Genomic DNA, 25,854 nt, shown 5'->3' with positions numbered 1-25,854 from the left:
ATTGGAGGGGGCCACCGAGGCCCGGCCCCTGCTGGAGGATTGGGATGGAGCCCGCAGCCGGGGCACGAGGCCCTGCACGGGGAATGGCCACATCCCAACGAGGTGGGACTGAGGAGCCCTATGCTGCTTCCCCACGCCAATCCCCTGACCCACTTCTAGCCACAAGGGCGGCGGGGAGGCCTGGGCCGGTCTGCTGGCGTTGCGGGGATCCGGGCCACTTCGTGGATAGGTGCCCGGTCATGGAGGTGGGGACACTGGTCCGGATCCCGGACGACCCGCAGGCTGCCCCCGATCAAGCCAGGCTGTACCAAATACCCGTGAGTATTAAGGGGGGTACCTATCAGGCTTTGGTGGATTCAGGTTGTAACCAGACCTCCATCCATCAAAGCCTGATACAATCCGGGGCATTGGATACGGGCCGCCTGGTTAAGGTGAGGTGTGTGCACGGCGATATAGTGGAATACCCTGTAAAGGCCATAGCCATTAAATTTAGGGGCCAAAAGCATAATATGGAGGTCAGTCCGCGCCTCCGACATCCGCCTAATCTTGGGAACTAATTTGCCAGCGTTTCAGCAATTATTGGGCTGTTTAACAGTGGATGCTGTCAGGGGGAAGAATCGGCTGGGGGGCAGGGCGAGCGCTCAGGTGGGAGAATCTGTACCAGGACCTAGCGGGGCGGTCTCACGGGATCCGAGCGGCGTGACGATGCTACACCTTTCCAGTCGCGATGACTTTCCCCTGGAACAATCCCAAGACGAGACACTCAAACATGCGTTCGAGCAGGTCCGTTCTATCGATGGGCAGGTCCTCCACCCTGAGCGCCCACTAGCCCATCCGTATTTTGCCATTATCAAGGATCGGTTGTATCAAGTGACCCGCGACACTCAGACAAAAGAGGATAACAACAATTGTTAGTACCTCAGAGCCGTCGGGAAATGCTTTTCCAGACGGCGCACTGTAATCCTATGGTGGGACACTTAGGAGTAAAGGCAACACTAAATTGACAAATGACCCGATTCTTTTGGCCGCCTATTCACGAGAACGTGCGCAGGTGGTTCGCGTCTTGTCGGGAATGCCAGTTGGTAAACCCACCGGCCACCCCAAAAGCGCCATTGCGCCCTATTCCCCTAGTGCAGGTCCCCTTCGAGCGAATTGGTATGGACCTCATCGGGCTGTTAGAACGATCGGCAAGGGGACATCGCTTCGTGTTGGTCTTAGTGGATTACGTGACACGATATCCTGAGGCAGTGGCAATCCACAACATCTCGGCAAAGAGTGTGGCGGAAGCCCTGTTTCATTTAATCTCCCGCATGGGAATCCCGAAGGAGATTCTCACAGATCAGGGCACCGCGTTTATGTCACGCACGTTAAACGAATTGTACGGATTGTTGGGCATTAAAGCGGTGCGTACCAGTGTCTATCACCCACAAACAGACGGCCTGGTTGAATGGTTTCATTGAAAACCATGATCCGGAAGTTCGTACAGGAAGATGAAATTGGGACCGGTGGTTAGAACCCCTCTTATTTGCTGTGTGAAATCCCTTGCACTGGCCCTAGGGGGAGATCACCTTTCGCCCTCCCAGCTCACTGACATTGCGCATTTGCAGGTGGAATTTGCGGACGTGTTTTCGCCCCTACCTGGTCGTACTGGCCTGATTCAGCACCACATTGAGACAGAGCCGGGTATCAAAGTTCGCAGCCCGCCATACAGGTTGCTTGAACACACGAAAAAAGTAGATCAGACTGAATTAGAGGCCATGCTGAGGATAGGGGTAATCGAGGATTAACACAGTGATTGGGCGAGCCTGATAGTTTTAGTACCTAAATGGACGGCTCGGTGCGGTTATGTGTAGACTAGGGTGAATGCAGTATCTAAATTTGATGCTTATCCAATGCCGCGAATTGACGAGTTGCTCGATCGGTTAGGCACGGCTCGCTTTTACTCGTCATTGGACTTAACCCTTTCGAGTCGATTAACGCATATATGCGTTTTGAGTCATTTTCTCCTGATAACCCCGAAAAGAACTTAAATTACACTTTCAGTTTTAATCGTACAGATAAGAGCAATACATCAATCGAATCTGTAAAGGGTCTAGTTTTTTTTGGATACAGACATAATAACAAAAAACCTTTGTGCACTTATAAAATAAAGATAACAAACAAGGTGCGCTGTCTACAGTCTTTGTCTCCGCTGATCGTCATGTACAAACATTTCATTAAAATGAACTGTAACTCCGTGAATACTCAACGAAGAGACATGAGAGAGATATCTATAGAAAGCCTGGAATGTCTACTTTTAAACTAAACAAGTGCTGCCGAAAACAAATATTCTGAGATAAAGTAATCCATATGAAAACAACGCAATGTCTGTTTTTCATATCTCCGCTCATTATATCTAATGTGACCACGCCCCCGCGCTGAACGCGCTATTCAGATTCAAACTGAAGCGCGCGGCTTGAATACGCCCACACAGAAGAAAAAGCAGCGAGACTATTCTTCAAGTTTTTATTTTATTTTACTGTTTGCTTCGCGATGAGAGGACTAAGACATAATTCACCCCAAAAGGATGTGGTGTGGTTGAGGATTTGAGAAATGGATTTCCTCAGAAAAAAGAATGAAGCACTTTATTCAGCAGAGATCATAAACATGAGTAAGTCTCTTTTTATTTATTTGTACTAGTTTTCACATAACGTGTAAACATTTTACTAGTTAGACTTTTTCCAAAGACTTTTTCCAAACTATAATTCCTGACTAAACGTATAATCAAGTGAAACATTATGAAGTTTCAATAACAATATACAATACTATACCATTCAAAAGCTTGATGTAAATAATATAAATGTGACAAATAGAGATAACTCTAACAAATTAGTTCTTTCGATTTATTCCCCCTAAAAAAACCTGAAAAATATTATCAGCTCTTTTCAACATTAATAATAATAATAATAATGATGATGATAATAAATGGGGTTTATTTGGTAGAAAATAAGATTGTTAAAAGGATTTCTGAAGGATTGTGTGACTGAAGTAAGGATGCCAAAAAAATTGTTTGAAAGTCAGCTTTGATTGTTCCTAATAAACTGTTTAACTGCTCCCCCAAGTGGATATTAAATTATGTTGTGGGATAATTAAATATATTCTTAATAAACTACAAACATAAAATTATATACTTTTATTTTGTTCTCACATTCTTTCTTGTAAGTCCTCCCTCAGAGTGGCACAGTTGAATGGGAGGCTCATTATGCAGCTCATTATGCAGGCCTTTGTTTTCTCAGGTGTAAATCACAATGATATTCATGATAGTTGACGCCTACTCGCATATGACTTTTACCAACAAAAAGTGTTTTAGAAAATTTAAATCAATATATTGTTTTCTGTGAATGAGTAAACAAGATGATTTTCACATCATTCAGAAAGAAAAATTCTAGGCTACAAGCTCCAGTTCTCAACTTTTCCGGCAACCAATTTTATGTATGTGTTTTATTGCCTTATTCAAGTGATTTAAAATTTTTAGTTTTTCACTAACCATGCATAAAAATTTTTTTCTCAAAAATACAATCATGTACATGCATGCCTTTCACATATTATTATAGCCCAGTTTGTGCTGATTACAGTGATATTAGACTTTACCCATTTAGATATTTATAAGAAACTGAAAAAAGCACAAATGTCAGGGCATGACAAAACTTCTCAAGGCCCCAAAAATACCCTTAGACTCCAGAGGGTTAACAAAGGGATATTGGCAGATCCAATTATCTCCCATGTCTAAAGAAAAGACAGCCTTCACCGGTTCGGATTACACCAATTTGTTACGCTTCCGTTCGGCTTGTTCGGGGCCCCAGCTACGTTTCAGCGCCTCATGGATTGAGTGCTGCGGCCCCATGCTGCATATGCATATGGAGCATGTGAGGGCAGTCCTCAGGGCGCTGAGACGGGTGGGGCTGACGGCCAACCCAAGAAGTGTGCAGTTGGGCGGTAGAATGTAGAGTATCTGGGCTTCCACTTGGGAAAACCAAAAAGGAGGTGAGGCAGTTCTTTGGGCTGGCGAGATATTACAGGAGGTTTATTCCTTGTTATTTGGACCTTACCAGCCCGTTGACTCACCTCACCAAAAAGGAGGTACCAGATACGGTCCAGTGGACGGAGCGGTGCCAACAGACCTTTACCCGAGTTAAGGCTGCCCTGTGTGGCGGGCCGCTCCTGCACTCTCCAAATTTTTCTCTCCCCTTTTTCATGCAGACGGACGCGTCGAACAGGGGGCTGTCTATTTGAATATACTTTAAAATATAATTGATTTATTTTATAAAATCAGAATTTTTTGCATCATTACTCCAGTCTTCAGTGTCACATGATTTTTAGAAATCACTCTAATATGCAAATGTATTATATATATATATATATATATATATATATATATTAGGGGTGTAACGATATGAAAAAACGTATTGAACCGTTCGGTACGAGGCTTTCGGTTCGGTACGCGGTACGCATTATGTATACCGAACGGTTCGTTGGACTAATTAATTATATTTGAAAAAAAAAACAGAAATATAATGATATGCGTTCAACAAGGTAGCCCAATAACCCAAACGACGTAACAGGCAATGCCCCTTGACACCCCCAAAGAAGAAAAAAAAACACCAACTTATAGTTATATGTTTATGGAGGGTTTTCAAGATGGCGGCTTGAAGGAAGGCTGTGTGTAGTTGAGCGGTAGTGTCTTTTTTAAGCTTCCTACTATTACAACCCGAATATTATAATTTTAGCACGCTCATGTCTTGTGTTTGCCATTATGAGTATAAATAACTACTTTCTGAGGCAAACAGAGAGCATGCCACGTAAGAAAACGCCTATTACCAACAGTTCTGACGAGGCCGATGAGCGAGCAGACGTTGCTAATGCTAATACGAGCTCGCCCGGGTCTCCGCTTTCTGACGCGGTTGCGGAGATTACAGCCAATATCTCTAAGCTCATTGATGAAAAAATGGACCCGATATCGCAGCTGTTACAACTACATCGTTCTGAACTAGACGAGCATAATAAGCGGATCACTGAAGCGGAAACGAGGATATCTGCAATGGAAGATGTGGTAACCCCGATCAAGGCTAAACTGCAGTCCCTCGAGAAACTTGTACAGGACATGGGAGAACGGGCTGAAGACCTTGAAAACAGAGGAAGGAGGAAGAATATCCGTATTGTTGGATTACCTGAGGGCGTGGAGGGTGACAACCCGACGCGGTTTTTCGAATCATGGCTTCCTAAGACTCTCTGTATTGCTTCGAAAGCGGGTCGAATAAAGCTAGAAAGAGCGCATCGATCACTCGCCCCCAAACCTTCTTCTACTCAGCGACCGCGACCCATCTTAGTGAGGTTCCACAACTTTCAAGACAAACAGCGAGTGTTAAATGCTGCGCGGGAGCTGGGGATAAAAGGCTCTCCTTTGAAATTTGGAGACAGCACTGTGATGTTTTTTCAGGACTTTTCTGCGTCTGTCCTTCGCAAGCGCAGGATGTTCGACGAAGTTAAGAAACGGCTAAAGTCCCTAGGCGCGGAATATAGGCAGATTTACCCTGCCCTCCTCAAGGTGAACATCCGTGGCTCGGTGAAAGTGTTTCATGAGCCGACCGCTGTCGAGGCGTTCCTAAATTCTCTGGATGCGGAGCCTGTTGGTAACACTTGATTGCCCATGTAACGTTACATGGTATGCGTTGAAGACTATCATACACTGGTGCGGGTTTAAATATTGAACATCTAATTGAGGCATTGAAACGTGTGCTTACTAAATTGTTTATTAAGTGGTGTGGTCATTGATTGTGGCACTACCGCTTGACGTTCTGGTTGGATATTTCCTCGTTTCCTTTCGTCGTTAGGGGACCTCTTTTCACTGGGACTCACGTTATGCAACGGGAGGTAAAGTGTGTAATTTCATTAGTGTTCAGTAATTCCTGTTCAAGTTCTTTATATATGTTAATTTCTTTTTATTTTATTTTTTCTTTTGGCTTACCACTTTTCTGTTTGGCTGACATCTACATCGTCCAAATTGTACATTTAGATTACATTATGTACGATATACAATTGGAATGCTGAAGCTTAAAGTGTGTACGTGGAATGTTAATGGTATTCATACACCTATTAAGAGAAGAAAAGTTTTAACTTTTTTAAAAAAGGAGGGGGTACAAATTGCGTTACTACAGGAGACACATTTAAATGATCAGGAACATGCTAAGCTATCACAGGGGGGGTTTGGCCAGGTCTTTTTCTCATCTTTCACCTCGAGGAGTAGAGGCGTAGTTATTTTAGTTAAGAGTGGTATACCATTCCAATTAGCAGAAGTTGTCAAGGACACAGGGGGGCGCTATTTAATTATGAAAGGGGTATTATATGGGGAGGAAATTGCTTTTTTGAACATTTATTGGCCCCCTGGCCACCCAAGTGATTTTCTGACTACAGCGTTTGCCAAATTAGCAGAGTGGGGAGTTAAGACACTGTTTATTGGGGGAGATTTTAACTGTCATTTATGCCCCATTATAGATAAATTCCCAACAGGTAAATCATTATTATCAACCCAGGCTAAAACTGTTAGGGCTCTCTGTGAAGACTTTGACTATATAGATATTTGGAGGGCCTGCCATCCTGCAGAACAGGAGTATACTTTTTTCTCTAGAGCCCACAGCAGTTATACTAGGATAGATTATTTATTTTCTCCCAAAAATATGTTGCAGCATGTATTGTCTTGCCATATAGGTAATATTTCCATATCCGACCATGCAGCAGTTTTTGCTGAATATTCCTTCGGGAACCAAGATATTAAATCTAATAGTTGGAGATTTCACCCATTCATTTTGGCTGATCATAATTTTATATCATATTTTACTGAGGAGTTTAACTCTTTCATGTCTATTAACTCTGCCTCAACCGAAGATCCATCTTTACTTTGGGAAACAGCCAAAGCGTTTTCTAGAGGCCTTATTATATCATACACACTAAGTAAAAGACGAAGACAAGCCAAACAAAAGGAGATCTTAGAATCGAAGCTAAAGGATGCTGAGAGACTATATATTAAAAAACCAACCCCTGGTAAGATTAAGGAAATTTCAGCACTAAGATCTGCCTTAGATTCTCTTTTAACAAAACAAGCGGAAGTGAAAATTCGTTTTGCCAAACAGAAACTATATGAACATGGGGATAAAGTCGGGAAATACTTAGCATTCTTAACAAAGAAAAAATCGGACTCTCAGTCTATTCTCTCCATTGTGGATAGTAGCGGTAAACGTTTTCTAGACAACTTATGTATTAATAATACATTTAAAGAATGGTTTGAGAATTTATATAGGTCAGAATTAGATGGAGATACAACACAATCCACAGAGCTTTTCTTTTCCACCCTCAACCTACCCAGTTTATCAGAGGATCAGACCACTTCCCTTAATGCTCCTATCTCTAAAAATGAAGTTCTAGAAGCCATAAAGAGTTTGCAGTCTGGGAAAGCACCTGGCCCAGATGGGCTTAGTACTGAATTTTATAAAGAGTTTAGAGATTTATTAGTTGACCCCTTACTAAATATGCTCAATGACTCGTTTGTGAAAGGCCATTTGCCACGATCCATGAGAGAAGCGAATATATCCTTAATTTTGAAAAAAGGTAAACAAGCGGAGGATTGTTCGTCATACCGACCTATTTCACTACTTAATGTAGATCTGAAGATTCTTTCTAAAATATTAGCAACACGGTTAGAATGCCTTCTCCCCACTCTAATAAAGGATGACCAAACAGGCTTTATTGTAGGACGCAACTCTGTCAATAACATGCGTCGCCTGTTGAATGTGATCCAGTTTGCTAAGCAGCAGTCAGTAGATGGTCTTGTGATCTCGCTAGATGCGGAGAAGGCATTCGACCGCATCGAATGGCCTTACTTATTTCATACGTTACATAAATTTGGTCTTGGTGAGCACTTTATTAAGTGGGTCAAGTTATTGTATAGTGAACCTCTTAGTGCCGTGCTGACAAACGGATGCCGCTCCTCTACGTTCGAGGTTGGGAGGGGGACGAGGCAAGGCTGCCCTCTATCTCCTCTTTTATTTGCTTTGATAATTGAACCGTTGGCAGAAGCAGTTATATGTTTATGTTAGGCTACTCAGTCAGGCGCTCGCCCACTCAGTACGCGCTGAAGGCTCATTGCAAAATAGCCAATACGTTTAACAGACCAGAAATAGAAGATCCTCCAATAACCAACAGGTCTGGTGTTTGGGTGCACTTTGGATTCCCTTTAAGCTATAATGGTGATGGCAAGAGAGTGGTGGATAAAAAAACAACAGTATGTCACATCTGCTACATGACAATAGGGTACACCAGCGAAAAAAAAAAAAAAAAACACCAGCGGGGATACTTGAAACATGTCAACTCATTTACGCCGACATCACCTTATTGTGTCAGTATCTGGGAAAAGATGAAAAAAGGAGAAACATTCATGCAACAAACTATCCCCGCAGCATTTAGACACCGGTACACCATTATAGCTTACAGGCAATCCAAAGTGCACCCAAACACCAGACCTGTTGGTTATTGGAGGATATTCTATTTCTGGTCTGTTAAATGCATTAGACATTTTGCAACGAGCCTTCAGCGCGTGCTGAGTGATCGAGCGCCTTAGGGGCCGTTCACATATCGTGCCTAAAAATGCTTGGAAAACGCTAGTCGCGCCGCTTTCTCCTCCTTTCCAAAGCGCTCGGGCAGAAGCGCTCATGAGGCGTCTGTCTTTGCTAAGCAACAATGACGTGCTCTCTCCATGAGACGCGGAAATTTCAGCAAAGGATAAATGGATTTGCATCTCTAAAATCGCTTGCAGTAGCTGTGGTACTAAATTTATTTCAAAATTGCAATCCATATACAACTAAGCTCAACTGTTCCTTCATCTTGGCTGAGTTTTTAACGTTGTTACGGGAAAGGATGAAGCTGATTGGTTAGTTAAAAAGTGTGACGTGACATTCAGCCAAGTATGGTGACCCATACTCAGAATTCGTGCTCTGCATTTAACCCATCCAAAGTGCACACACACAGAGCAGTGAACACACACACACTGTGAACACACACCCACTGTGAACACACACCCAGAGCAGTGGGCAGCCATTTATGCTGCGGCGCCCGGGGAGCAGTTGGGGGTTCAGTGCCTTGCTCAAGGGCACCTAAGTCGTGGTATTGAAGGTGGAGAGAGAACTGTACATGCACTCCCCCCACCCACAATTCCTGCCAGCCCGAGACTCCAACTCACAACCTTTCGATTGGGAGTCCGACTCTCTAACCATTAGGCCACGACTTCCCCCATCAAAGTTCTTGTCACATGACCCGCGGTGCGCTTGCGGCAATCTTAAAAGTTTAGATGTTTTTACATTTTGCTGTATCTAAAACGTACCGAACCGAACCGTGACATCAGTGTATCGTATCGAACCGAACCGTGAATTTTGTGAACCGTTACACCCCTAATATATATATATATATATATATATATATATATATATATATATATATATATATATATATATATATATATATATAAAAATATACATACATATATATTTATATATATATATATATATATATATATATATATATATATATATATATATATATATATATATATACTAGAGGTGGGCACAGATTAATTTTTTTAATCTAGATTAATCTCACTGTGATCTTGAAATTAATCTAGATTAATCTAGATTAAAATGGCTCATTCGAATTTTGCCAAAGGCATTCAGAATATGTGTGTTACACAAATACAATTGACAAACAGTAAGTCTTTGAGAAGGGGTCTATCAAGCTAGGTGGTGCATTAGAAAAGGGGCTCATCTCCTGTTTCCAAAATGCATCACAAAGTGCTTGAAAAAGCTATACAATCAAACCTACATTTATTCAGTCACCTTCAACATTTCTCACATTATTACAGTTTTGCTATATATATCAAAAATTATATCTGGTGTCTTGACTGTTAAAACTACAAAGTAATTCATTCAAGAGCAGTAAGTGATTTTCGTTCATTTTCTTGGATTAACATTACAGCAGTAGATAAATTAGGCGCGGTTACTTTAAGAGACGATGAATGCATTCAATATAATACACATTCCATTTTTTCCCCTCAACTGTTTACTTTCGCTTTAGAAATAACGGACAGTTTTTTCGAGCATAATTTCCAAGGTGGATATTTTGACATATTTTGTATGTAATTGTCGGCACAAGAGCAAAAACAAGCAAATTGTGTCGCTGTCTGTGATACGCGGCTCTCTCTCTCTCTCTCGTGCGCACGCACACGAGTGACCAGCTTCTCTGTTCAGATTTTCCGCGTCTTGTGTTTGGATGCTTTAATGTTTAAATCGACAAGACATAAAAAATCATATTTCCAATGTTACAAAAACTGCATTCTTCCATCTTAGAAACATTGCCAAGCTACGAAACATGTTATCTGTTTCTGATGCAGAAAAGCTAGTTCATGCATTCATGACCTCTAGACTGGACTATTGTAATGCACTTCTAGGTGGTTGTCCTGCTTCTTCAATAAACAAGCTACAGGTCGTCCAAAATGCAGCAGCTAGAGTCCTTATGAGGTCAAGAAAATATGATCATATTACCCCAATTTTACAGTCTCTGCACTGGCTACTTATTAAGTTCTGTATCAGTTACAAATGATCATTACTTACCTATAAGGCCCTTAATGGTTTAGCTCCTGCGTACCTAACTAGCCTTCTACCACGTTACAACCCATCACGCACCCTAAGGTCACAAAACGCTGGACTTTTGGTCGTTCCTAGGATAGCTAAAGGAGGTAGAGCTTTCTCACATTTGGCTCCCAAACTCTGGAATAGCCTTCCTGATAATGTTCGGGGTTCAGACACACTCTCTCTGTTTAAATCTAGATTAAAAACACATCTCTTTCACCAAGCATTCGAATAATGTTTCTTTTTAATTGTGAGTGTAGTTGCATCTGTTCAAAGTTGCATTTTTATTCATTAGCTTGGGTTAAACTAATTTTACTTTGTTGGATCAGCAGCTATGCTAATGATGTCTGTATTTTGTTTCTATGTTTCGCCACGGGATTTACATCCCGTGGTAACTAGGATTTAAACAAGCTCCAGTCTGGATCCAGAACACCTGAGAAGAGATGATGCTGACCCTCAGAGGACCCCAGATGATGCTAACCTTGAATCAACAAACAGAACTAACAATTATTGCTAAATGTGTGACTGAATCATATAATAACTTAATAATATTGATAGTTCATCGTCTAGCTGACTACGTCTTGTATTATTATTATTTTTTTTTCTAAAATCCTGTCAAATGTGCACAAACTACTAGCTACTACTAAATATTGTAGAAACATAATTTTCTGTAAAGTTGCTTTGTAACGATTTATTTTGTAAAAAGCGCTATACAAATAAACTTGAATTGAATTGAATTGAATAAAAACATGTGAAAAATATAAGCTTTCGTGGCGATGCGCAGCAGTGGCCCGTCAACTGTCCTGAGCATATTTTTAGGCTGACCTCAGCCAGTCGGTTATATAAAATATCAAGGTGAAAGTCATCATTTGAGCTTGCTTAGTATAGACCCAGCTCCCAACCCAACTTTGAGAATAGATTAACGGCAATATTTTTTTTATCGCCCGATAAGAGTCTAGCGTTAACGCTGCACGTTAACGCCGATAACGGCCCACCACTAATATATAAAACATTTTTTTGGAACCTGTCTTAATTTTTATTAGGATTCTATTAGCATTTATTCAAAATAGATTTTTTTTTTTCATTTTTCCCTAACAATCACCTCTGATCAATTTAACATCCTTGCTAAATAAAATATTATTTTCTTTCGAAAAAGAAAAAAAAATGTACTGACCACAAACGTTTTAACAGTAGTGTATATGGTTACAAAATATATATATTTCAAATAAATGCTGTTCTTTTCAACTTTTCATTCATCAAAGAAACATGTTTTCATGTTTATTAACACTTAAAGGGATAGTTCACCCAAAAAGGAAAATGAGGTCAATAATCATTAACCCTCATGTCGTTCCAAACCAGTAAGACCTCCATTTATCTTTGGAACACAGTTTAAGTTATTTTAGATTTAGTCCGATAGCTCTCAGTCCCTCCATTTAAACTGTGTGTACGGTCTACTGTCCATGTCCAGAAAGGTAAGAAAAACATAATCAAAGTAGTCCATGTGACATCAGAGGGTCAGTTAGAATTTGTTGAAGCATCGACAATAAATTTTGGTCCAAAAATAGCAAAAACTACGACTTTATTCAGCATTGTCTTCTCTCCCGGGTCTGTTGCGAGCGCGTTCACTGCAGTGTAGTGATATCCGGTTCACGAACGAATCACTTAATGTAACCAGATCTTCTTGAACCAGTTCACCGAATCTAACTGAATGGTTTGAAATGGTTTGCATCTCCAATAAGCATTAATCCACAAATGACTTAAGCTGTTAACTTTTTTGATGTGGCTGACACTCCCTCTGAGTTAAAACAAACCAATATCCCGGAGTAATTAATTTACTAAAACAGTACACTGACTGAACTGCTGTGAAGAGAGAACTGAAGATGAACACTGAGCCTAGCCAGATAATGAACGATCGTTCTCGAGTCATGAACCGTTTCTGTTGGACGTGTCCGATTCGAGAACCAAGGAGCTGATGATACTGCGCATGTGTGATTCAGCGTGTGATTCATGTGGGACTTTGTATCTGTTCCCCAGCCAGTATGGAGGAGCGGAGGGCGAGGTTCCAAAACCTAACCACCCTCCGTCAAAAGGGGAGTGGGGTGAGTGGCTAGGTGCAAATGTTCTGGATCATGGCGTTAGGAATTGGGTATAATGATGCGGCCCTGAAAGACTTATTCAATGCCTGTCTGGATAACCCTGTGGCGGAATGGGAAATAAATGAGCTGGTTCATAATGTACCTGTAAAATCGTTCTCAGTGGGATACCCAAGCAACACCTGTCTCTCCAGGTGTGATGGCCGACTCTAGACCGGTGCCTCCAGACAAGATGGCCGCCAGCCCAGCACCACTGCACAAGATGGCGGCCAGCCCAGCACCACAGCACAAGGTGGCCATTAGCCCAGAGCCATTGCACAAGATGGCCGCCGGCCCAGCGCCTCTGCACAAGATGACAGTCACAGGTGACCCTCCAGAGTCGAGCCAGGTTCCTGTTGACCCTCCAGAGTCGAATCAGGTCCCCGTTGACCCTCCAGAGTAGAGTCAGGTCCCCGTTGACTCTCCAGAGTCAAATCAGGTCCCCGTTGACCCTCCAGAGTCGAGTCAGGTCCCGGTTGACCCTCCAGAGTCGAGTCAGGTCCCCGTTGACCTGCCAGAGTCGAGTCAGGTCCCGGTTGACCCTCCAGAGTCGAGTCAGGTCCCCATTGACCCTCCAGACTCAAGTCAGGTCCCCGTTGACCCTCCAGACTTGAGTCAGGTCCCCGTTGACCCTCCAGAATCAAGTCAAGTCACCATTTACCCTCATGAGTCAAGCACTACCACAGTTAGACCTCAGAAGTCAAGTCAAGTCACCAATGATCTTCATGGGCAAGGTCAAGTCACTGGTGTTCCTCATGGGCAAAGTCAAGTCACCAATGATTTTCATGAGCAAAGGCAAGTCACCGTTGATCTTTATTGAGAAAAATCAAGTCACCCTTGATCTTCATGAGCAAAGTCAAGTCACCATTGATCTTCATGAGCAAGTTCAAGTCACCGTTGATCCTCCTGAGCAAAGTCAAGCCACCGTTGATCTTCCTGAGTCCAGTCAAGTCACCTTTGATCTTCCTGAACCCAGTCAAATCACCACGGATCTACCAGAGCCTATTCACATCTCTGCTGAACTACCAGAGCCTCTCCATGTCTCTGCTGAACTAACAGTCTCTCCACGTCTCTGCTGAACTACCAGAGCCTCTCCACGTCTCTGCTGAACTACCAGAGCCTCTCCATGTCACTGCTGAACTACCAGAGCTTCTCCACGTCTCTGCTGAACTACCAGAGCCTCTCCACGTCTCTGCTGAACAACCAGAGCTTCTTCACATCTCTGTGGAGCTTTCAGTGCCTCGTCATGTCTCAGCCAAACTTCCTGGTTCCTGGAGGCCATCCAGGAACACACCACCTGCCCTGTCATGGCCATGGAGACCATCTACCATCTCCTCAGGGCCACGGAGGCTACCCTTAACCTGTTCATGTTCTCTATTCCAGGCTTACATAACCAGACTTGCTCTCATGTGCCATCGATCCCACTGTGGTGGTCTTCGGCGCCGCCCTGGTGGGCTTCTGTCTCGACCGCACGGCTGTGATGTCTGTGCCGCCCTGGTACGCTTCTGTCTCGACTGCACGGCTGTGGTGGTCTTCTTCGCCGCCCTGGTGGGCTTCTGTCTCGACCGCACGGCTGTAGTGGTCTTCTGCGCCGCCCTGGTGGGCTTCTGTCTTGACCGCACTGCTGTGGTGGTCTTCTGTGCTGCCCTGGTGGGCTTCTGTCTCGAACTCACGGTTCGAGTTCCACCTGCTCCACCCTGGATTCCTGCTCTGTCGGCTCTGCCCTGGGCCCCTGAACTTTCTGTTCACTCGTGACCTATTTGTTTTGTTGTTGTTTTGTTTGTTTTTTCTCTCTGTTTCCCTCTATGGACCTGGCCTTCTGTCCCTCCTCCTTGTTCCTCCGCCGGTCCACCTCCCTCCTGGTCTCCTTGTGGTTGTTGTTTTGTTTTGTTTTTTTCACTTCCTGTCTCTATTTCCCTCTATGGACCTGGCCCTCCATCCCTCCCCCTGGTCCTCTGCTGGTCCACATCCCTCCTGGTCTCCTTGTGGTTGTTGTTATGTTTTTTCACTTCCTGTCTCTGTTTCCCACTATGAACCTGGCCCTCCATCCCTCCCCCTTATCCTCCACCAGTCCAAATCCCTCCTGGTCTCTGTGTTTCTTGGTTTGTTTTTGTGTTCGATGGAGCATCTGGTAGCTGCTCCTTAGAGGAGGGGGTAATGTCACAGTGTCTGGTCTGTGTTTCCCTGGGTGTCCATATACTGTACACCAGCCTGTCTGATTCTGTTTTAATGGAGTCCTCATTTTCCGTCACACGGTTTTCTCATGTTCCCTTGCGTTTTCTTGTTTCTTGTGTTTCTTGTTTTCGACTGCTTTCCCTGTTATTGACTTCTAGCCTGTTTTGGATTTAGATTTTGGATTACCCCATTAAAAACACTGCATTTGAATTTCTCGTTTCCTATGATCAATCATTACAGAATCAAGGGCAATCATCACCAGTGACATCATTACGTCGAGCAAAAAAGAACCGATGAACTGTTTTCTTCAACCAGTTTATTGAATCGAACTGTCTGAAAGAACCAATTCACGGAAAAGAACGTCTCTAGTTACTACCATAACCTCGTAACCCAGGGAATGAAAAGCGGCAATAGTGTTCACATACACCTTTAGCGTAAATGGCAAACTCCCGCTATCCATACTGTGCTGTAGAAAGCGCAAAACATCTGACACGTAACAGGTCCCCGGGTCAATATAAATGGCCTCACACCATTTTGTGAAAACTCCCCACTTCAGAGCATAGCAGCGCCTGGTAGAAGGTGCGCGCATCTCCATAAGTGTGTTCAGCACCCGTGACTGCAGAGCATCCCACTCATTAGGGTCCCCGCAGCGGCCACACATGAAGATTCCACAGCTCGGGGCTGGGGTGCCATATCGTGCCGTTCGCCTGAGACAGCAGGTCCTTCCTGAGGGTGATTCGCCATGGGGGAGCCATAACTAACTCTCTCAGGACCGCAAACCAGGGCTGATTTGGCCAGTTCAGGGCCAAGAGTATGACTGACGCTCTCTCCTCCCTGATTTTGCCCAACACCATAGGCAGAATCTTCAGGTTTTCATATCACTGCTTTATGCTTCAAGAGACCTGCGTGAACGTGCTAAACAATCGTCATAGCTGATTAAGTGATTAAGAAATCACTTAATCAGGATTGGAACCCTCTCAGAATTTATAATTAGACTCTACATCTATTAAAATATAAAGAATGCAGTGATGTTATTTTAGACAGCTAACATTAGAGCATTGTTGGTCACCATCAAAATAAATCAAAAGGAAGATATAGATATGAAGGGGTCTGTAGATATGGCTTTGGCCTATGGGACTGTTTTGCACTTTGTATCATTTGCCAAGCAAAACTTGACAGTTTTTCTTTTTCTTTTATTTTTAGAAAAGTCACACAATTTGAGAAGCCATGCATATCTACCACATAAACAGAGCAGGAGGAGTCACAGACAGCTTGTTAGGAAATGAGCCAGAAGGATGTGTAGAAAAAGCCCTTAGTTGCAGAAAAGCAAGAGATGAGGGAAGAAAACATAATGGCGGAAACTAGATTGCTAGATTGCTCTCTTGATAAAATAAACAACTTTTGGATAACAATATTTTGCAACAGCAAGCATGTAAATGTATTTTATATTTCTGTCAGTAATGTTTAGTTCAGTCACTTTTGGTTTCAGTTTCATGGACTTTTAGTTTGTTCATAGTGAGTTTCCTTTTTCCTTTGTCCCAATAAGAATTTCTTGTCCAATGGTAATGTATTAATTTAGCTATTTCTATAGTATTGCTTGCTTCTTATGGGCATTTATTAATTTATACTTTTCTGTGTAAGTGAAATCTATTTTGACCTAATATACAAGAAAATGTGCGTACTGTTATAAATACACCTGAAGGGTTTCGTAATTCCTGTCCTCGTTAACATTTCTATATAAATTATAAATAATTTTATACAAAATTAATATGTCATTAAAATAAATATAATTTGGAATTTATAAAATATGTTTGGAAAAAAACAAATATCAGAACATCATCAGACTTGCCTAATCATGCACATGCTATAGTTTTAATTTATAGTTTTATGTGACTTATTTTAAGTTATAATACTAATAATTTAAAAAATATTGAAAATGTTACAGTAAAATACATTTTATATTTTATTTTAAATTATATTTTATATTTTAAACAAAATCTAAGTTTTTTACATTTTATTTTATTTTAGTTAATATTTATTTAATTTCAAGATATGAACATGTTTTGGGTTTGTTTTAGTTAATGATTAATATAATTAAGGATAATAACCATGCCTGTGAGGCAAAAAAGGGTTTAGAATTAAATAGCTTTTGTTTCTTGCATAGTCATTTTCATCTATGCTTGTCAAAAAAAAAGGTTTTAACTGTGGCATGAATGTTTCATTCTCTAGTGATGCTTTGAGGGGGTTTGATTCGTATTTGAGGGCATCACTGAGATCCTGCAGTAACGCAGAAGAACACATCTAATAAATTACTGATGACAAGGAAAAGGCATGGCAAGTGCTTAAGATGCCACTGTGAGTTGTGTCACATTGATTTGAAACTGCTCTTTGATTGACAGGTTTTATTTGTCCGTTGACAATGCCTGCTCAGCGGCCCCTGTCAAAGAGGGACCAAATTACAGCGTGGTGCTGAGAAAGCGTAAGGTGTGAGCCCACTTGGTCAAGCTATACTTCCTGCAGAAGCACACTGCTGGCATAAGATTGATTCACCTTGAATGCATCTGGTTTCAAAGTGCTCATGACATAATGCTACATTATTTTGGAACATTAGAATACGTGTACACATGCATGCTTAAAAAAAGTGCAATGGCTTTGAGTTGAGAAAACCTTTTGAGTGTTTTGGACACTCAGGCATCAGGAGAAGAGAGTTCAACTTTCGACCACAAGCCTGATGTTCACAAGCAGAAGAGTTTCAGAACACACTCCATGTGAGACAGGAAGCAGCCACTTTTCTTTGTTTCCATATTTTAAAAAGGGTACAGTATCTGCAGCATTTTTTTAATTAAAGCTTTTAAAGGACCTGCTTTTTTATGACCTGCACAAATAAAATAAATACCGTATGTGCAGGGTCAGGAAATGTCCATGGTTACAAATTCAATGGTAAAATTACATGGTTTTTAATGGTTTTCAAACAAGTTTTATAGAATAAAATAAAATTGTATAATTTTAAAAAGTTATTGCTTATAATATTAATTTAATAACATATATGTGACCCTAGAGCACTAGCCAAAAAAACATTGTAAGGGATTTTCAAATAGTTGTATCTCGGTCAAATATTGTCCGTTCCTAATAAACCATACATCAGTAGAAAGCTTATTGATTTGTTAGATTAGGTATAAATCTCAATTTCGAAGAATTTACACTTAAGACTGTTTTTGTGGTCCAGGGTCACATATATCTTACTGTCTTAATTGATATTTATAGGCTAGTGCAATAACCTTATGGTTCGGTCTCTGCATTGGTCTGAATAAAAACAGCATATGGGCTTATTGAAAATGCAAACTCATTATCTGCCAGCAGGTGGCGCTTTCAGAATGTATATTCTGTCACTTGCATTATCTGTTGTTGTTTATCAAAAATATTGTAGAATATCTACCATCCAGGAGTTTTAATTTTGACTGAAAACTCTTTAAAATACACCAAAACAACACAGAAAAATTATTAAAGTGATGAAAGGATGAAAGAGTTATTCTCAATACACTTCAAAATCACCATTTAAAACCAGGTGTAATGCTGCTGAGCCAGAGCATGCTACTGCTGCACATAAAATATTAATGTTTAGAACAGTGCAAAGAATACAAACCAACTATTAGAAACTTATACAAGAGTTGATGAGATGGGTTAAACATTTTGCGAATCAAATGCGAATCGTTGAATCTTACCATCCCCAATATTTACTGTATGAGTTTCTTTGCAAACACTTTAGTTTAGGGACCAATTCTTACTATTAACTAGTTGCTTATTAGCATGCATATTACTAGCATATTGACTGTTTATTAGTACTTATAAAGCACATATTAATGCCTTATTCTACATGAGTATATTTGAGAGCATATTTCCCTTAGTCTGAACCCATATCTAAACTAACAACTACCTTACTAACTATTAATAAGAAGCAGATTAGGAGTTTATTGCAGCAAAATTGATTAAGTTAAAAATTTTTTTAAAAAGTTAGTTAATTTGCTCCCCAAACTAAAGTCTGGCCATTTATTTCCTCCGTTGAGCACCAAAGGAGCCATTCTGAAGAATGTTGGAGACCAAAAAGTTACCGGTAGCCACTGACTTCCAAGTTTTGGAAAAAATTATGATTGAAGTCAATGGCTAACGTCACTTGTTTGGTTACCAGCATTCTTCAAAATATCGCACAAATCTGAGGGTGAGTAAATGACATATTTTTAATTTCACTCTCTCTTTTCTGTAAGCGCTCTTTACTCCTTTTTAAAGTATCCATATCTTTTTTATTTCAGATTTTCATTGATATGATTTTTGTCAAAGAACTCTTACTGTATTAATTTTGTTCTTTGTCAATAGTTTCATGAACAAGATTCCAGCTGCCCAAATTTCCCAGAGAAAGATTGAGTGAAACACTACAGCAGGATAGAGAGAGAGGAGTACAGTATCTTGAAGTCTCTCACATCTGACCTTGAGTGCCTCTTGCGGTCCAGCAGAACTCACACACATCCGCAGCACTGCAGGGGAACATGCACAGCACTCACCTCCGTCTCAAACCGACAGCACATTACCATTCCCCAGCTATTCCTCTCACATTAATCGTCACACAGCTATTATTTAGAGAAGGCTGTTTTCTCTTCTCTGCTGTGGGCATTTATGCTTATTATTACATTTGTTATTAAAAAAATGCACTGGTATTGATTTAATAATTTGCAGTGTAGTCATTCCTGCCTCACATACTGATGAGGATGAAGGTTTGTGTTCCAGTGTGCTTCAGTGAAGTCTGATAAAGAAAACAAGACGTGGGTCTTAATATTTGAAGCATTTTTTTGTGTCGTTTGGAATTTATTCTAAATTAGATTATGCAGCGTGCCGTAAAACCTGCGGTCTCATACATTATTGGAAGATTTGCAGCAGTTTCAAAGTGAATGTCCAGTGAGTAGCACTAAAACCTGTGTTCAGTACTTAACCAAGATATGTTTTTATTACGTTGCTTCAGGTATGTATTGCAGCGTTTCAGAATTTAAATATGCAAAGTGATAGAAAAATATTTGCTGATACAACCTTGCTATTTTAACAGATTTGAGCTGTTCTGTTGAACTGCTTTGCCCCATATCCGACTCTAAATTTCACGCTTCATCTGTTACCAACTTTATGCACGTCTCCCAACATGCTGAAAGCTGAACTAAAAAACTAGTTCTCGTGGCAAAATTTTCAGAACACAAAGACAAAATAAAAAAAAAAGTTTGATTCAGAATTACTATGTATCTTTAAATAAGCAGATGATGCAAACACTGCCTCAAATTGTACAGAAGTAGTAAACTAGACAAAAACATTTGTCAAGACAAAGATTGGCTCGAGTATTAGTTGTAAAACTTGAAGTATGAAACCATTTTAAACATGGTTATTGTAGTTACACCATTGTACTCACAGTTTAACCATGGTTTTGATACACTAATCAAAGTAGTAAGAATGTAAATAGTACGAATGTTTGTGTATGCAGTGTGCTTTTACACTTATTAGACAACTGAATAGTTAGCTTAGCAACATGCTAACATTAGAATCAACAGTGCTACTGTGTACTCAGTCTCTCATATACCAAATACCAAAGGACATCTACTTATGAACATGGTCAGAAATGAGTTGGCTCAGTAGGTTTTGAGAAACATTTCTTTATAATTATTAGCCTTTGTCTTTTAATTGGCTACTTATGTATTGTTGAAACACTGCAAATTTACCTGATTACGTCATAAAAATTGAATAAATGCTCAGATTAATATTCAAGGTTATTTTGTGTATTATACTGCAGTTTGACTTAGTTTCAGCACTGATGAATCACTTAAAGACTCACCAGAAATTTACCAGGAACGGATGCTCTAGGTTCTGCATGATCTGGAGCTCTTTGAAGACATTGCGCACTTCATTACGCTCGACGCACTTGAGTTTGTTCATATACTTCATGGCATACATTTTCTTTGTGTCCTTTTTCTGGACGATGCACACCTGAAGAAAAAAAAAATGGTATGAGTTTTTCCCCATTTAAGGAAAAGAGTAAATGAGTATTCAAATATTTTTGTCTGATTGGTGGATTGTTCTGAACAGCATCATGGGTAATGTAGTTTTTTATCATTTTTTTTCTGCCATTTCACTTGATTATTATTATTATTTTTTTAAATAATGCATCAGATTCATTCAACAGAAGCATATGCCATTTATTAACAACTTCAGAGCTCACAGTAAGTCTGTTTTAAAAGGTTTATAAGTTATGTTTAAAAGTATTGTTTTGAACCATATTTAAGACCGACTGACACACTGTGACGCACAATGTTTTAAACACAATCAGTGAAGGTCACTGATGACTCACTTTGGCCTCAGTGCCACCAGCTTTAATTTGTTTTGTTTTCTAGCAAATATAAATCAAAACTTACTTTGCCAAAACTGCCTTTACCAATGGCTCTCAAGATCTGAAAGTGGTCAAAGTTGACTGTGGGGAGACAATAAATATATTTTAGTGTACAGAATATTACACCAATGTAATATAACAGTTAGTGCATTACAAGATAATCATTTATTACTTTGGTAGGACACACACACACACACACATACACACACTTTCTCTCTCTCTCTCTCTCTCTCTTACACACACACACACACACACACACACACACACACACACACACACAAAAGATGTCTCCACTGTTTTGGTTCACACAATGAAATTAAATGGAGTTCATAAATGTCAAGCACCACAAAGGACATAAAATATAACAATAACAGTATAACAGTAAACACATATTAGAGAACAGAACTGATTCAATCAATTTTCATTCCCAAGGACAATTACTCGAATGAGCAGCTGGCAGCAGTTTTACATTTCTTTGTGAAGTTGCTCATCTGATTTAAGCTGATGTACAGTCCTCAGTATTAAAGGGGTCATATGATGAGATTTCAATTTTCTCTTTTGTTCTTGATACATGAAGAAGATCTGTGTAGTTTTAAAGACTAAAGTCTCAAATCCAAAGAGATATTCTTTATAAAGTTAAGACTCTGCCATGCCCCCTAAAACAGCTCGTTTAAACACGCCCCCACATCTCTACATCACTGTGTGGGAAGATTTGTGTAATGCGCCCAAATGCTGACGCAAAGAAAGAAGGAGTGGTTTCAGTAACACAGTTAGTGTTGAAGCAGTCGTGTCAGAGAGATGTGTGTGTATCTAGGAGAAAGAAAAAGCACTTTATTTGTTCTTCTGAAAGTAGATGCATTTAGGAATCTTTAAGATTACTTACAACAGAACAGCAACGCATTTAATGGACGACTGTTTCATGAACCTTGGAGAGGAGGTGATTCTGACTTTACTACGACAATCTGGTGCTCCTGACTGGAAGCATGTTATTAGTTTAGGTATTTGCTATTGATTGTTCAAATGTGGAGATTTGCGAATGTAAGTGTGTGTGTGTGTGTGTGTGTGAGAGAGAGAGAGAGAGAGGGAGAGAGGGAGAGAGAGGGAGAGAGAGAGAGGGAGAGAGAGAGAGAGAGAGAGGGAGAGAGAGAGAGAGAGAGAGGGAGAGAGGGAGAGGGTCACACAGTAATCGTCCATGGCTTGTGTTCTGCAAACACATACGAGCTTCATCACTGTTTCTGTCACGACTCTGTTCCTCTTTCAGCTTGAACTGATGGTAAAACTAAGGACATTATTAACGGTATTCACATTTATATTGAAAGATGAAGCTCATGATTATGGAAAGGGGTGTTACATTTCCAGGGAGTGCTTGTGGTATTCGGCCAATCACAATGCACTGGGTCAGTTAGCCAATCAGAGCAGACTGTGCTTGTCAGAAGGAGGATGCGTTTGAGAGAGGCGGGGCTTAAAAGACCTGCAATAATATACAGTATTTGAAAAATAATGTGTATTTTTTTACGTTAAAGCATGTCAACATATTCTGTTACACCAAGTACACAAAATAATGATCTTTAAAAAAGCATCACATGACCCCTTTAATGCATGATGTGTTTGGTTTGGACCAGAAGACATTTGAGCAGAATCTCACTCCTCATCTAATGCAGATAAACTCATCGTCTGACCTGTGAATGATCCGCATCTCGTTTCTCGTCTCTCACATCAGTTAAAGGCAGTCTAAAGAATGCTGTCAGCACCAATTACAGATGACGGACTCTACTCAGTGGTCACTCCCTCTGTTAGTCAAGGACCAGCGATGATCTTTATAGTTTTAAATCAGAAGTCTCAGCCTCAGACAGCATGCTCACAGTTTCTACAGATTTTCTGATGCAGTTTGCACAAAACTGAGAGTTTTCTTAAAATGTCAAACTTACATCTAACTGGCACAAATTCCAGGAAATGCCAAAATACTCTAATTTATACTCCAGAGTCTTGAAAGTAGAAGCAAACAACACAAAGCATGAAGAAAGAACGTCATAGAGGTACTGTTAGGGTGAGTATATTAATTATTTGTTGAGCTTTAGTTTACACTGTGTCTACTTGTGTGAAAACCTCAGTACTGAGTAATAGAAGTTGACTACATGGACATTACTAGAGAAATTACATAGTATGTAAATTCAGAACAGGACTGTAAAATAAAATGCTACAGTTTTTTTTTATTTTTGTGAGAACTACACTCTTGCACCATTTTTAATTAATCAAAAGTATGTATGTTTATCAATGCTGCCAAATCGAATATATTCTATTAATAGCATCCAAAATAAAAGTTTGTTTCCATAATATATGTGTGTATACTGTGTATATTTATCTGTATGTATAAATAGATACATTTAAGAAAAAAAAAAAAAATATATATATATATATATATATATATATATATATATATATATATATATATATATATATATATATACAGTATATATATATGCATATTATGTATTACTGTGGAAACAGTGGATTTCTATGCAATGAAACATACTTTAATGGGGACTGTCAGCAAATCTATAGTATATAAATAATTGAATTTATAAAGCATATCATAAATGTTTTTAGAAATATCTACAAATTGTTTACAAAAAAAAGTGTTACCAAAGGAACAGAAAATTAAAATTAAAACTCTTCCTTTTGTTTGGACATTTGAAGGAATGCAGTAATCTTTAAAATGTACATATTTAAATTTCTTATTGTTTTCTATTGTTTATACAGGGTCCTTCTCAAAAAATTAGCATATAGTGATAAGGTCCATTATTTTCCATAAGGTAATGATAAAAATTAAACTTTCATATATTTTAGATTCATTGCACACCAACTGAAATATTTCAGGTCTTTTATTGTTTTAATACTGATGATTTTGGCATACAGCTCATGAAAACCCAAAATGCCTGTCTCAAAAAATTAGCATATCATGGAAAGGTTCTCTAAACGAGCTATTAACCTAATCATCTGAATCAACTAATTAACTCTAAACACCTGCAAAAGATTCCTGAGGCTTTTAAAAACTCCCAGCCTGGTTCATTACTCAAAACCGCAATCATGGGTAAGACTGCTGACCTGACTGCTGTCCAGAAGGCCATCATTGACACCCTCAAGCAAGAGGGTAAGGCTGTTCCCAGAGTGCTGTATCAATGCACCTCAGTGGGAAGTCTGTGGGAAGGAAAAAGTGTGGCAAAAAATGCTGCACAACGAGAAGAGGTGACCGGACCCTGAGGACGATTGTGAAGAAGGACCGATTCCAGACCTTGGGGAACCTGCGGAAGCAGTGGACTGAGTCTGGAGTAGAAACATCCAGAGCCACCGTGCTCAGGCGTGTGCAGGAAATGGGCTACAGGTGCCGCATTCCCCAGGTCAAGACACTTTTGAACCAGAAACAGCGGCAGAAGCGCCTGACCTGGGCTACAGAGAAGCAGCACTGGACTTTTGGACAAATTTTGCATGTCATTCGGAAATCAAGGTGCCAGAGTCTGGAGGAAGACTAGGGAGAAGGAAATGCCAAAATGCCTGAAGTCCAGTGTCAAGTACCCACAGTCAGTGATGGTCAGTGGTGCCATGTCAGCTGCTGGTGTTGGTCCACTGTGTTTTATCAAGGGCAGGGTCAATGCAGCTAGTTATCAGGAGATTTTGGAGCACTTCATGCTTCCATCTGCTGAAAAGCTTTCTGGAGATGAAGATTTTGTTTTTCAGCATGACCTGGCACCTGCTCACAGTGCCAAAACCACTGGTAAATGGTTTACTGACCATGGTATTACTGTGCTCTCCTGACCTGAACCCCATAGAGAATCTGTGGGATATTGTGAAGAGAAAGTTGAGAGACGCAACACTCTGGATGAGCTTAAGGCCGCTATCGAAGCATCCTGGGCCTCCATAACACCTCAGCAGTGCCACAGGCTGATTGCCTCCATGCCACGCCGCATTGAAGCAGTCATTTCTGCAAAAGGATTCCCCACCAAGTATTGAGTGCATAACTGAACATTATTATTTGAAGCTTTACTTTTTTTGTATTAAAAACACTTTTCTTTTATTGGTCGGATGAAATATGCTAATTTTTTTAGACAGGCATTTTGGGTTTTCATGAGCTGTATGCCAAAATCATCAGTATTAAAACAATAAAAGACCTGAAATATTTCAATTGGTGTGCAATGAATCTAAAATATATGAAAGTTTAATTTTTACCATTACATTATGGAAAATAATGAACTTTATCACAATATGCAAATATTTTGAGAAGGACCTGTATTTAACGTATATTTAACGTATACAAATTCTTGAATTATGATCTGAGGAAAGCTTGTTTTGTGAGTGCAAACATGTCACAGTTTTCATCAAATAAAGATAAAATCACAACAAATGGTACTTTTAAAGATCTCTGCAT

At 40.2% G+C, this 25,854-nt stretch overlaps 1 protein-coding gene across 1 annotated transcript in view; it reads right to left on the bottom strand.

Moving 5' to 3' along the window:
* The window catches only part of stk32a (serine/threonine kinase 32A), a 66,400-nt gene that overhangs the window by 37,606 nt on the left and 2,940 nt on the right, over positions 1 to 25,854 (bottom strand). Inside the window, exons 3-4 of the mRNA XM_026234168.1 lie at positions 21,457 to 21,512; positions 20,880 to 21,031 (exon numbers count right to left, since the gene is read on the bottom strand). Coding sequence (XP_026089953.1) covers positions 20,880 to 21,031; positions 21,457 to 21,512 — 208 coding nt within the window. The remainder of the gene's footprint in view (positions 1 to 20,879; positions 21,032 to 21,456; positions 21,513 to 25,854) is intronic.

This window comes from Carassius auratus, chromosome 46, assembly GCF_003368295.1.
Source record: "Carassius auratus strain Wakin chromosome 46, ASM336829v1, whole genome shotgun sequence".
Classification (NCBI taxonomy): domain Eukaryota; kingdom Metazoa; phylum Chordata; class Actinopteri; order Cypriniformes; family Cyprinidae; genus Carassius; species Carassius auratus.
The sequence above is the reverse complement of the archived record's forward strand: the minus strand, read 5'-3'. Positions and strand labels throughout refer to the sequence as shown.